This window comes from Phyllostomus discolor, chromosome 7 (assembly GCF_004126475.2).
Source record: "Phyllostomus discolor isolate MPI-MPIP mPhyDis1 chromosome 7, mPhyDis1.pri.v3, whole genome shotgun sequence".
Lineage (NCBI taxonomy): Eukaryota > Metazoa > Chordata > Mammalia > Chiroptera > Phyllostomidae > Phyllostomus > Phyllostomus discolor.
In genome coordinates, this window is record NC_040909.2 from 14,916,302 (window position 1) to 14,929,634 (window position 13,333).

Genomic DNA, 13,333 nt, shown 5'->3' on the forward strand with positions numbered 1-13,333 from the left:
TAATATATTTTACAAGGGTTTATATCAAAAATGGTTAAAATATTGTAAATGAGAGCTCCTGTTTTCAGGTGTTGAAGAATTTTGTACCCACTTCTTTTAAAACACACACACACACACACACACAGGCATCATCACCATCCTTATCATTATCATAACAGAATTTTAGAACCCTGGTGACAAGTATTAAATGCATTCATTCAGTCATACCTTCAACAGCATATTACAGCTATGTTCCAGGCACAAAGTGCTTGGGGTATATTGGTAAAGCCTACACAGAGCTTAAGTCCTAATAAATAAGTCAATTCTATATTATATTAGAAGGCAATAATAAGTACATTTTATAATATGTTAGAAGGCAATACATATTACAGAAAACAAAAAGGCAATCAGGAGCTGAAGAATCTGGAATTTCAGGGATGAAGGTTCAAGTTGCAGTGTTAAATGGGTTGTCAGGGTAACCTCATGAAGAAGCTGAGAACTGAGCAAAGATGTTGCAGGAGGAGAGTTAGCCAACTGGACCTCTGGGGAAAGATATGAGCATGGACAGCTCCTGACCTCTTTCAAGGCACAGGGAACAGCTAGAGCAAAGAAAAACATAATGTATTTAAAGGACAACAATAGAGGGTGGTCAATGTTGCTGGATGGGAGAAATCAAGGGAGAGAGAGAGTGGAGCAGGAAAGATTAGAAAGGAAATCGGTCCAGATGTGTACAGCCTTATCAGTCATTGTAAGTACTTTACTGTTTACTCTGATTAAAATGAGGAGCTACTGCCCTGGCTGGTATGGCTCAGTGAATTGAGTGCTGGCCTGAAAATCGAAAGGTCACCAGTTCGGTTCCTAGTCAGGGCACATGCCTGGTTTGCAGGCCAGGTCCCCAGTAGGGGGCCCATGAGGGGCAACCACACACTGATGTTTCTCCCCCTCTCTTTCTTCCTCCCTTCCCCTCTCTCTAAAAATAAAATCTTTTTTTTTTTAAAAGAGGAGCTACTATAGGTTTTGAGTAGAGGAGTTACATGATCCAGCTTACAATTTTTTAAAGATTCTTCAAGCTGCCATGTTGATGAAGCTTTTAGAGTAATATAGGTGAGAGATAATAGCTCAGACCAAGGTGGTATCAGTGGATGCACGATAACTTGGATTGTGGGTCTATTTTGAAGGTAGAGGCTACAGGATTCCAAATGGATTCTATGTGGGGTGGGAGAGAAATAGAGAAGTCAAGAAAGACTCAGGCAACAAAGAGTTGCTACCTAGTGGAAAAGGCAGTAGGTAAAGGAGCTTTTGCAGGGAAAGACCAGAAGTTCAATTTGGAGCGTGCTATCAGGAGACGTGGAATAAGCAGTTGGTTATACTCACCTGGAGTTTCCAGGTGGAGGTCTGGGCTGGAGAGAGAAATTTGGGACTTTTGATGGAGACTTGACTTGGGGTGGTGAACACACAATACAGTGTACAGGTGATGTGTTGTAGAATTGTGCACCTGAAACCTTATAATTTTGTTAACCAGTGTCACCCCAACAAATGTAATAAAAAGGAAAAATAAATACATTTGGGAGTTTTAGCATACAGATGGAGTTTAAAGTAACATGACTAGATGAGATCACCAAGGTAGGGAGTGTAGGTAAAGAGGAAGAACAAAGACTGAGCTCTGGAGTCCTTTAAACTTAATTGGTCAGGAAAATGAGGAAATGGTAAAGGAGACTGAGAAGGAGCAGCTAGTGAGGCAGGGAAAAAACTCCAAGAGAACATGGTGCCCTGAGAGCCACAGGAAGGATGTCCAGAAGGGGTGCTCAACTGTACAGATTGTGAATTGACTCTGAGGGGACCAGGGCTGTATACAGTTTTCCTGTACAGCAGTGACTTAAATCCCAGATTCCTCTGGGAGTCCCCATCCTACTTGTCACCATAGAAAACCTGGGCTCCCAAGACAAGGTTCTGGTTCCTTTCCTGATCATACAAACAAAAAAAAAAATGAAGAGTTTTAGTTGCAGGAATTCGTTAGGCCCACCAATTCCAGGGGTTGGTCAGATATTAACGGTTTGAAAGGTAAAGCAAAACATCAGTCATTGATAATAAACATGTATCAAGCACTTAAAAGCAGTTACTGTTCTAAGCTATTTACATCACCCCCATTTAATCTTCATAATAATTCTAGATCCTTTTATCCCCATTGTACAGCTAAGGAAACTGAGGCTCAGTGAGGTTAAGGAAATTGTCTAAGGTTACATATCCAGCCACAGATTTGCTAGCTTCCAAAGCCTTTTAGCTTCTAACTGCAATGTTAATGTATAGCAAGCACAGTATTTAGCTGTGGATTTTCTTACTAGCCTAACAGCACTGATGAGGTCATATATTATCAAGTGATCTTCAAATACGAGTTGACAGTGATGACGTACAAAGACCAGGCTATTTTAAGCAACTGCTCTTACACCGTGTACTAAGATAGAGGCTTAAAACCGACAACTTTTTCAGGACATTGGGCTCAGACATTCAAATATATTTAACTAGTAAAAGTTCTGACAGGGGGTTATTTAGGGCTATTTTAGGTTACTTCTTTTTCATCTGTGTATTCTCAATACCAACTGCGCCTATCATTTCAAGTGTTGAAGAAAGGTCTGTTGACTGACTCACCTAGTGGGGCTTTTCGAATCTCATACGGAGCTTCTCATACAAAAATCCTGACCGTTAAAACAAGCCCTGTCAACATTCTTTTGTCTCGCAGCTGCTTAGGAGCTGGGGAAACCTGCTTCTAATAGGGGACAAAGGTTTGAGGAACGTCGCCACAACGGCCACTTTAGCAGCGGAGCGGCCCATTTCCACTTAGGCGCCGGTGAAGTACCGGAGGCGCGGGACCGGCGCTCAGCTTGAATGGTGGTGGAACGGCCAGAACGGCGCAGGAGTTCCACGCACGCCGACTGCGGGATTTGTGGACCCGACCAAAGATTGGGAGGGGGGCACCGTTCACCTAACACACCCCAATCCGCCCTGCTGCAGCCCTGGTTTACGGGTGGGGCGTTGGGAGGCAGTTCTACACGCCGAGCTCAGACGAGCCGAGGTTGCAGATCAGCCTACCCGGCCTATCGCGCACGCGCATCCCCTAGTCGCCCGCCAGCGTGTAGCGCACGCGCAGTCCCTGCTCGCACGCTCCGTCAGTCCCCGCAGGGCCCGGGGCTCCGCCCCCACAGGCCCCGCCTCGCTCCCCGTGCGCGGAGAGCTCCATATCCGGGTTCCCGCCGCCGCTGCCGCCGCCGCCGCAGCCACCGCCTCGCTCATTCAGCTTTGCGGGGAGTGTTGTGATTCCCGACCAAAATGGCGGCTGTAGGACGAGTCAATTCCTACGGCTCTTCTCCGCCGGGATTAGCCTCGACTTACACCGGCGGCTCCTTGGCCAACGAGCTAACATCGGGCAACGGTGGCGCTGCAGCAGGCGACGACGAGGACGGGCAGAACCTTTGGTAACAACCCCACCCCTCCCTGGGTCCCCGCTAGCACTCCCGGCCCTGCGGACGCCTCGGGATCCGTGCGCGCCGGAGCTCGGCACCCGGCCTCAGCCCCCGCTCAGGCGCGCCGAGGCCGTGCCCATCCCTCCCGCGCTGCGGCCCCGGCTCCCGGCCTCAGCGTACGCCTTGCTCCCCGCTAGGTCCTGCATCCTCAGCGAGGTCTCCACCCGCTCGCGATCCAAGCTCCCCGCGGGGAAGAACGTACTGCTGCTGGGTAAGTGTGCCCCCATCTCGCTGCACCCTGTCCCGCCCGGCCCCTACCCAGCCGGAGTCCGGTCCGCCGAGCGATCGCCCGCTCGCTTTGTGCGGACTGCGGACCCTGGCCCCGCCCCGCTCCGAGGCTCGACCTGTCGCTGACAGCTGGGGGAGAAGGGGAACCGGGACAGTTGCCCGGGGACCTGCTGGGACCTACCCTTTCCATAGCTGTCCCTCCTTCCCTGGTTGTCGGGAGGCCCTGACAATCTTCCCTGGCAAGGACAAAATATGATAGCCCATCCGAGGGATTCTAGTGGCTTGGGGTTTACCTAGAAAATAAGGACGTTTTTTCTTTCATAACGAAAATTGGTAACAGGAGGCTCTTTCTCAAGAACTCCAGTGCAAATGGCATCCATTAATATTTAATAGCTTACTCTTTGTATAATTGACAGAGAAGCTAGAAATGAGACCTGGTAGTCGTGATAAATGTTCTTATTTGATTCAGCTTTTTTAATGTACAGTGGACTCGTGCTGCAGCTGCCTTTTTAACTGTCACTTATAATCCTGAAATTTATAAAGAACGGTAGAACACCTTTCTAGTTCAGTCCTTTGGGCCAAATGGATGTAATAAGGAGAATGGTCTACTGTCTCTATTCTGGTGACTCTATACATTTTCTGCTCTGGAAGTTTTGTATTGTTCCTTTACTGATTTTGAGGGTGGGGCAGAGGACAGCATGGGACAATTCACAGGTTCATATTTATGCAGACTTAGTTTCTGAGTCATTTACACGAGGTATTTCTTTCCTATTTAAATATGAGCTACTGCAGTTTGGCTTACAAGGTAATGGTTGAAATATAAAATTTTAGTATTGATATATCAAGACTGTTTTTGCTATGTGCATCTAAAAATAGGAAACAAGCCAAATCTGTTTGATAGGATCTGCTTTTAATAGGCATGTTTAGAAAGAAACAAACGATGTGTTTTTCATAAACTGCCAAGCTAGAATGTGATTCTTGACATTATTAAAGATACATGGAGCTAGTTGAAAATTAGTGTTTACCTTTGTTTTTAATGTGATTGAAAGTGTCCTCTGCAAATTAATCTGGGTTCAGCCATGGCCCTATCACACACTAGCCTGGTGATCCTGAGCAAGTTCCTTTACATCTGTAAACCTCATTTTCTTCGTCTTTAAATTGGCTATTTTAGAAATAATGCCCATCAGCCAGAGTCCAGTGATAACAGCACAGTGACTTTTTATGGTGGATTTGACTTACCTGGATTAGAAAATACTCGATCAGCGCTTTCTTTTAAAAAATTGATTTAGTGCCTACATCAGTGATATTTATAGGCAAGGATTGATTAGTACCCAAAGGCAAAAAAAATTCCAGAAAATGTTTGAAATTTATTAAACAAGTTACTATTGAGCAGTAAATTTGAGCGGACTTAAGACAATGTGCCCTCATTGAAGTGTTTTATATTTTAATTAAGTTAAAGAAGATTTCTTTTCAAATATTGCCATTGTAAAGATAAGATTTCTGAATTTTGTTTCCATTGTGTAAGTTCCTCACAGTTATTCCTGTGTATCAGATATTACTTAGATGGTTCTGTTTGTAGTGAAACAAAAGTGACAGTTTTGTTCATTTCTTGATGTTTCTAATTTGCTGAAGTTGTACTGTTTTTTCTTTTTCTTTTTCTTAACCATACTTTTTAAAAAACCTGCTTTTGACTCTGGGTCAGTGTATGTGACTGAGTGTACTTAGAGGCCTCAAACTCTTCCATTCCTTCATACTTAGGATAGATTAAATTTCTTTTCTTATGACCCTAATAGTTCATAAAGCTCCATTCAGTATCAAGTTATACAAGCTTGAAACTGAAATGTTTTATTTGATGACTATTGGGATTTTCATCAGTCCTTTTCAGCTTTGGAAGAAGCTAATAGCAGATTTTTATACTGATTATATAAATAGGATTAATTTTCTAACATACCTCTAAAGATTTCTTAAAGACATTTTGCCATCACATGTTATGGCCGAATTCAGTCTATGCTGGTTGAGGGAATAAATACATAAATAGGGGTTGTGGTTTTCTTTGTTACGGCTTTGAAGCTGCTAGCAGGAGGATGGTTGGCCCTAGTATGCCTTGCATGGATTATGGTGATTTCTGGAGGCCAATATTTACAAACCAAATCTGAGACTATAACAAGGTGTTACATTTCCAGAAACATTCCTAGAATAGGAATGATGATCAAAGCTTAATGTACCCCAGACACAAATTGTAGTTTAACCTTAGCTTGCTCTTTGGCCTCCTCTCCCATTGCCTATGGGAAGAAAGGGTCAGGACTAGCATTTTCATATAAATCTTAGTTACCACCTCATCCTCCTTCCCCAACTCAAACCTGGGAAATAGATGTTAGCACCAGTTTTTGGATGAGGTAGTGAATTTTATAGACCTTTTAAGTGAGTTTTCCAAGGTCATATAGCTATAAAGATCCTGTGTTCTGTAAGTTCCTGCAAGGGAGAGTGCTATGTACTCTTCCGAATAACTTGTACTCCACTGAATAGCTTTTTAAAAAGGGCTGTCTTTGAGTGAAATTGAAATCCACATATTTGTTGGAATTCTAGGATATAGCTTATTAAGGGACCCCACTCTGGCCATGGCATTTGTGTTAACTACCTAGGCCTGACCTCTAGTGAAACCCCAAAACACTGACATTAATGTTTAATCATTGAGAATGAACTTCAGTAAAGTGTGTTTTTAACATTAAAGGCCAAACTTTTCCTGCATGTTTTTTGTGTATGCATGCATGTATTTTAAGTAGAATTTAACTCACAAATTATCCTTTTAGGAACTATTTTTTTGTCTTTACCCTTTATATTAAATCAGTTTTTACTACAATGATTGTAATTTTATATATATATATATATATATTAGAAGATTTTCTTTATTTTTAGAGAGGGAGGAAGGGAGGGAGAAAGAGCAGGAGAAACAAACTTTGATCGGTTGCCTCTCATGAGCCCCCAACCACGGACCTGGACCACAATTGCCCTGACTGGGAATTGATCCCATGACCTTTCGGTTCTGCAAGTCGACACTCAACCCACTAAGCCACACCAGTCAGGGCATGTAATTATATTTTAATAGCTGCTTTTAAGGACACTTTCATCATATCTTGGTAACTTCCCTGTTTTGATAAGAAAACCCCATAAGGAAAATAATAATAATAACTAATATTCATAGAACAATTACATCTACTAGCCATGTAAGATTGTTTACATACTCTGATTATTCCTGTAGTCATCAGGAAATGGACATAGAACTGTTAAGTAAATTGTGGTGGGGTTACACAGCCAGAAAGAGATAACGTAAGAATTCTAAATTGTAAGCCCTGGCTGGCTTAGCTCAGTGGATTGAGCACGGGCTGCAAACCAAAGTGTCACAGGTTCAATTCCCAGTCAGGGTACATGCCTGGGTTGCAGGCCATGACCCCCAGCAACTGCACATTGATGTTTCTCCCTCTCTATCTCCCTCCCTTCTCTCTCTAAAAATAAATAAATAAAATCTTTAAAAAAAAGAATTCTAAATTGTGCATCCTGGACCCAGAGTCAGTATTCTTAACCTATATAGTGGGCTGTCTCCCTAGAGGAAAAGAGAGCTTTCTTTGTAGGAAACATAAGAAGGTGTTTAGCAGTTATTAAGGAATTTTATCTGATTCTTCTGATGTATCTGTTTCATTGCAAAAAAAAAAAAACACCTCATTGATTTAGATTGATTGAATTCATTGTCTGTTAGCATACTTATGGAGACTTGGGCCTCAGTACAGTGCCTGGCTTCTAGATAGGACACATCAGTATAATATCCGCTTTGAGGCTAACGTGAATTATGAAAACTAGTTGGTCCTTTTGTAAATCACGTAAGTCTTATCTTTCTCACCTGTAAATTAAGATACTTAGATTTAGTGATTTCTAAAGTCTTGTCTAATCTGACAGTCTATAATTTTTTAAAAATTCTAAAGCTTCCGAGTTATTAAATTTTTTAAAGAAATGTTTTAAGACATAATTGGATTTAAGTTACTAAAGTATTTTCTTGTAGATGTGGGTTGTTTGATTGCACCCAGGAAAGAAGTCTAGAACCTCTCTATTTTTCCCTGAAGGCACTGGATAGAATAATGTGCAGCCAAAAAAATGAAAAATAAAAAACATCCCCCATAATGCTGAGCATCATCAGGAAGTATGTTTGAAATGGTCTTCTTTCTTATTCAGGAATAACACTAGCTTCTGTTATGCCTGATTTATTGCAAGTAGGAAACCTCAACATATACACGGTAGAATTAGAGATCTGTTCAGAGAAAGAACTTGTTGAGGAGGTGGATGGTTTTGTATGTGAGGGCTGACTCTAAAGAAAATGAGATTGTTCAGTCTGAAACATAATCTTGTGAGAAGCTGGGATTAAAGACCATCAAGGTAGAGTGGAAATTCAGCTGCTGTGAAGTCCGCATGAGAGAATGTCAGCAAAAACACTTGAAAATGCAAAACCGAGAAGAGCCTTGAGTTAGGAAAAAGAAAGGACCCACGGTCAGCATAGGACTCTGTCTGTTTTTAATGAGTGACCATGAACTGACCTTTTGGGGCCTTATTTTGTTTGTAAAATCAGGGCAGTGGCTGTTAGAAAGACCTCACAGGTTACCTCTTTATTCATTTATTCATCAAACATGTATCAGAACGTGCTGTGCATAAAATACTTCGCTGAGTCATGGGGAAAACAGGTCTATGACTCCGTCCCTGCCCTCCAGGAGCTTATGAACTCCTGTGGGAAAGGACTCAAAGTAGTAAAAATCAAATATGTCAGTATGAAATAATTGGTAAAAAGGTCACATAAGATTTTATTGAAAAGATTGTATCTGCCCTGGCTGGTGTGGTTTATTAGATTGAGCGCTGGCCTGCAAACCAAAGGGTCGCTGGTTCAGTTCCCAGTCAGGGCACGTGCCTGGGTTGCAGGCTAGGTCCCTAGTTGGGGGCGCATGAGAGGCAACCACACATTGATGTTTCTCTCCCTCTCTTTCTCCCTCCCCGTCCCTCTATCTAGATTAAATAAATAAAATCTCTTTAAAACGAAAAGAAAAAAGTTTGTATCTGAATAAAATTTTACTAAATAGAGTCAGGAGGAGAGAACACTGTGGGCTATGGACAAAGGAACGTGATGCAGTAGTTAAAACTTGGTGAAAAGGGCCCTGGCCGCTCAGGTTTGGTGGAGTCCTTACCTAGAGTTACCAGGTCTGGGAGTCAGCCTTTCCTCCCATTTGAATCTGAGGGATTGTGGGCAAACAGCAACCTCCTGACCTGCTAATTGAGATTATTGCATACTTCATGAGATTAAAAGACCTAAAGAAATTATGCCTAAAACATCTTCATCTCAAAATCAGGATTCATTATTTTAAATTATGAAAGAATTATACATTTCTTGCTACAGAGAGAAAAAATGAAAATATATGATCCCACCATCTAGAGATAATCAGTGTTCATTTTTTCTATGTATATATTTGTATTTTAAACAAAATAGGCTCATACTTTATATACTGCTTTGAAATCAGATTTTTTTTTCACTTTTATGTATCAGAGGGGTTTTTTTTTTTATGGCAGGAGACACAGATTTCTCCCTTTCAGTGACTGAAGAACATCAATGGCTATGCCATAATACTAATTGCTTGGTAGATTATTATAAGTTGAATTGCTACATCAAAAGTATGTATCTTTTAAGCCTTTCTAGATACTATTCAACAGTCCTCTGAGAAAGTTGTACCATTTGCACCACCACTGTCAGCATGTCAGAGGACTTGTGTGTCTAGCCCCATTGCCCATACTGAGGATGTTCGCTTTGGTATGTGCCTGTCTGTCAGGTCGGTTAAAAATTGCCATCTTAACTTAAAGGCAACTTAAGTACAGAATATATACCATCTTTGTTGATTAGGAATGATTGCATTAGTGTGACTTTGACCTTCTGGAGCGTAGGAACTGTTGATAACCATTTGGATTAGCATTTATTGGTCTTCATAAATGTTTATTGAATGAAACTCAGTTGTTTTCAGTTCATGTCTAGTCAGTGTCTGAGAGTGAGGGAGATGATAAGGGACACGTGTTTATTTTTTTAAAGTAATGTGGATTGCTGAATGATGATATTAAAATACAAGTTTTTGACCAAGCAATGGGATATGAACATGTATTATGCCTGTCAGTTGGGTGTTCTAGTAGCTGTTTTATTGTGTAGGATGTTCACTGTTTTACAGAAGAGCATTTTGAGCTCTGGACTGCACAGCTGAGCTAGGATTCAAAGTTGGGTTTGTCTAATGTTTTACAATACATAGGCACCCCTTAACATATTGGCAGGATGTAGTCTTCAGCAGCCATGCCTAAATGTTTATCTGCAACCACCGGGTGCACATGCTGCAGCTGGTTAACAACAGCCTCTCCCAGCCTGCCCAGCTGAGGCAAGGGGGGAGATGCTCTTGGTGAGATGGGGGCAGACCAAAGCCCCCACCTTGCCTGGGTCATACAGATAACCTCTGGGAGGCCATGCAGGAGGTCTGAGCTGAAAAGTAGTTCCAGGGAAGACCTTTCATGGCTCCTGTTACCAGAGCTTTCAGATAAAATAAAATGGTTTATTTTATGTTATGCAAGGTCAAATCAAGAGTGTCGGCTTTACAGTGTTGGTATCTCAGTTGGATAAAGAAGGAATATGGCAAGCTAGAATTCTCTCTGTTCTGATTATCATGATGCTATGAATTGTGATGTATCCAGCAGAGGTGTGGAGATGTGAATCGGGGCTCTGCATAGAAGGTAGGCATCAGGCACACAGACCTGTGCAAAGCAAGAAGAGTGCAGTACTTTAGCCTTCCAGGACCACAGAAGAGGAGGCTGGGAGAATAGGAAGGCAGAGTACTGCTTAACTTTATGTTTTGTCATCCCCATTTATCTCGAGCCCGTCAAGACCAGGAGCGGCTCCAGGAACAATGGCAATGTCTATAGTGTTTCGGAGCATTGCTGGATTCAACTCATGTCCTTTCCTTAGCAAGTTGCTTAATCTTTCAGATAAGAATGTTTTCGTTTTAGGGTTATCATGAGGATTATATGAGATGTTTGTAAAACATTTCCAGTTGTGCCATACATTGAAGTGTTAAGGATAGCTATTAATGTATTGTGCACTTAAGTATTTTGCTTTGACTGCTCATTTTCACGTGATGAATGTTTTTATGTCTTCTTTTTAAAACACTGTTGACTTCTTATAAAGAACTTTTATTTCTAGTGCATCACTGATCAAGAAAAAATGAATGATAATAGTCATAGAACTTTATCTTTTTAAAGATTTTATTTATTTATTTTTAGACAGAGGTGAAGGGAGGGAGAGGGAGAGAAAATCAACATGTGGTTGCCTCTGGCACACCTACTATTGGGGATGTGGCTTACAACCCAGGCATGTGCCCTGACTGGGAATTGAACCGGCAACCCTTTGGTTCACAGGCCAGAGCTCAATCCACTGAACCACACCAGCCAGGGCATAGCCATGGAACTTTAAATCCATCAACATAGAGATTGTTTTACCGCCTCTATTAAGAAGATGAGGGACAAACAGAAGTACTTTTTGTCCAGGTTTAACCAAATCATGGTGACAATGTTGCAGTTAGAAATTATATCTTCTAAATCTTCTCATTTTTAATCTGTTAATCAAATATCATTTTAAAGTTTATGGACATTACATCCTGTTGTTGAGTTAGAAATCTGTTGGGGAGATAAAGCGGTATTATGAGCACACCTTTACACCTACTCTGTTTTGGTGACTTCATTTAAGGAGATTTCCTTATGTAATCAATTTGTTTTCAAATTTGAGCTGAGAAGTGAGAATTGATGGCTGTTACTGCTTTATGGCAAAACTGCAGTTGAGTTCTTGGATCTTATACTTGGCTCACAGAGAGTGACTTATTTGGACAAGGTTCAGACAAGTAATTTGGGATACAGATTTATTTGCTGTGGAGAATTCCACTGTAATCTGATTAAGAAATCTCTCCTCCTTTGGTCCATCCACTGGGACAGCAGTTGGCCTGTAGACTGTTTTTGGGTGGCCAGCAGGCTAAGAATGGGGTTTGTTTATTCACATTTTTTAAGAGTTGGGAGAAAAACAAAACACAAAGATGAATGTGAGACAGATACCTTATGTGACCTGCAAAGCCTAAAATACCTACTACGTATGTAGTCCTGTACAAAAAAAGTTTCCCAACACCTGGACAAGGACATGAACATGGCTTTATTGTGATAGTATTTGATCTAATGAAGTGTTTTGATTTGTTTTATAGATATACCCCCTTTAAGAAAATTTAATGTAAAAGTACAAATTTAGATAAAATGTTTAGAGAGCAATTTTAACACTATCACCAAAGGGTTCCTTATGTTATAGGACTTTCACATTGGTCTGTTGAAGCAGGAACTCTGTCTACTGGTGTAAGTGTATGTTCACAGATCACTAACTGTTTGGCTGGCACATGTAAAGCTGGCGTGTGTGTTTCACTGCCAGCTGAAGGCCGAGGAACGGAAGATAAACTTCCTTATAGTTTATAGATGACAGGTACGTGAATCCTTTTCTCATTGTTTGAAGTCACATAGACTCCATTGCCCATGGTTGTCCCTTTAGGTGTATTAATTACATCCAGTGTGGCACATATGTAGCATTTTTATTTTTTTATTTTACTCCTGAAACTATTAGGTGCTATGTGTTTTCCAAATATAACTTGGAATTTAGTGACTTTTGTTTCTTGAATGGTTTGGCCATTAAAAATGACTTTTAAATGTCTATCAACGCCAAATACCAGCATCCTGAATTTTAACATTTTTAAAATTCTTCTAATTGCATAACAGATTAGAGAGAGTTATTCATGGTGTATTTCTTAATGTCTTCAAACGTCCTTCCTCTTGGCTGTGGCAAGGCAGCCGAGTACCAACAGCTCAGTCCAGTGACTAGAAACTTTTCCTAAGTTTAGTGAAGGAGGTATATATTATGAGCTAACACTATTAATGGATCTGTTATTGATGAGAAGTAGCCACTTTAGTTTTATAAACATGAATGATGAACTATTTTAACAGATTGTGGTAAATGACGGGGACAAGCAATTACAGATGAGGTCTAGGTATGAAAATAGCGACTGTGGTCGTGATTAAAGATAAAGAATTTTGGTGAAGTATCTTCTGGGTATCCGTCAGGTGCTGTAGAGTGAATGTGTACCCCCACCCCCCACACACACCAGTCATAGGTTGAAATCCTAACCTTCAGTGTGATGGCATTAGGAGGTGGGGCCTTTGACACATGAATAATCATGGGCTGGAGCCCTCGTGAGCGGGGCTAGGCCCTTATAAAAGAGACACCAGAGAGTGCTGTCCCCGCTTCGGCCCTGTGAGGGCACGGTGAGAAGACGGCTGGCCGTGAACAGGGAAGTCAGTCCCCTCTAGACACTGAATCTGCCAGCACCTTGGTCTCGGACTTCCCAGACTCCAGAACTATGAGAACTAAAGGTCTGTCATTTAAAAGGCACTGAGCCTATGGTATGTGTTTTTGTCGTAGCAGCTCAAAGAGACTAAAACAACTTGGTTTCTGTTTTTGGAGA

General features: G+C 41.4%; 1 protein-coding gene across 1 annotated transcript in view; it reads left to right on the top strand.

Moving 5' to 3' along the window:
- Window positions 1-3,150: 3,150 nt before the first annotated feature.
- The window catches only part of DYNC1LI1 (dynein cytoplasmic 1 light intermediate chain 1), a 34,452-nt gene continuing 24,269 nt past the window's right edge, over window positions 3,151-13,333 (top strand). Inside the window, exons 1-2 of the mRNA XM_028518176.2 lie at window positions 3,151-3,449; window positions 3,635-3,708. Of these exons, the coding sequence (XP_028373977.1) occupies window positions 3,304-3,449; window positions 3,635-3,708 (220 nt within the window). The 5' untranslated portion in view covers window positions 3,151-3,303. The remainder of the gene's footprint in view (window positions 3,450-3,634; window positions 3,709-13,333) is intronic.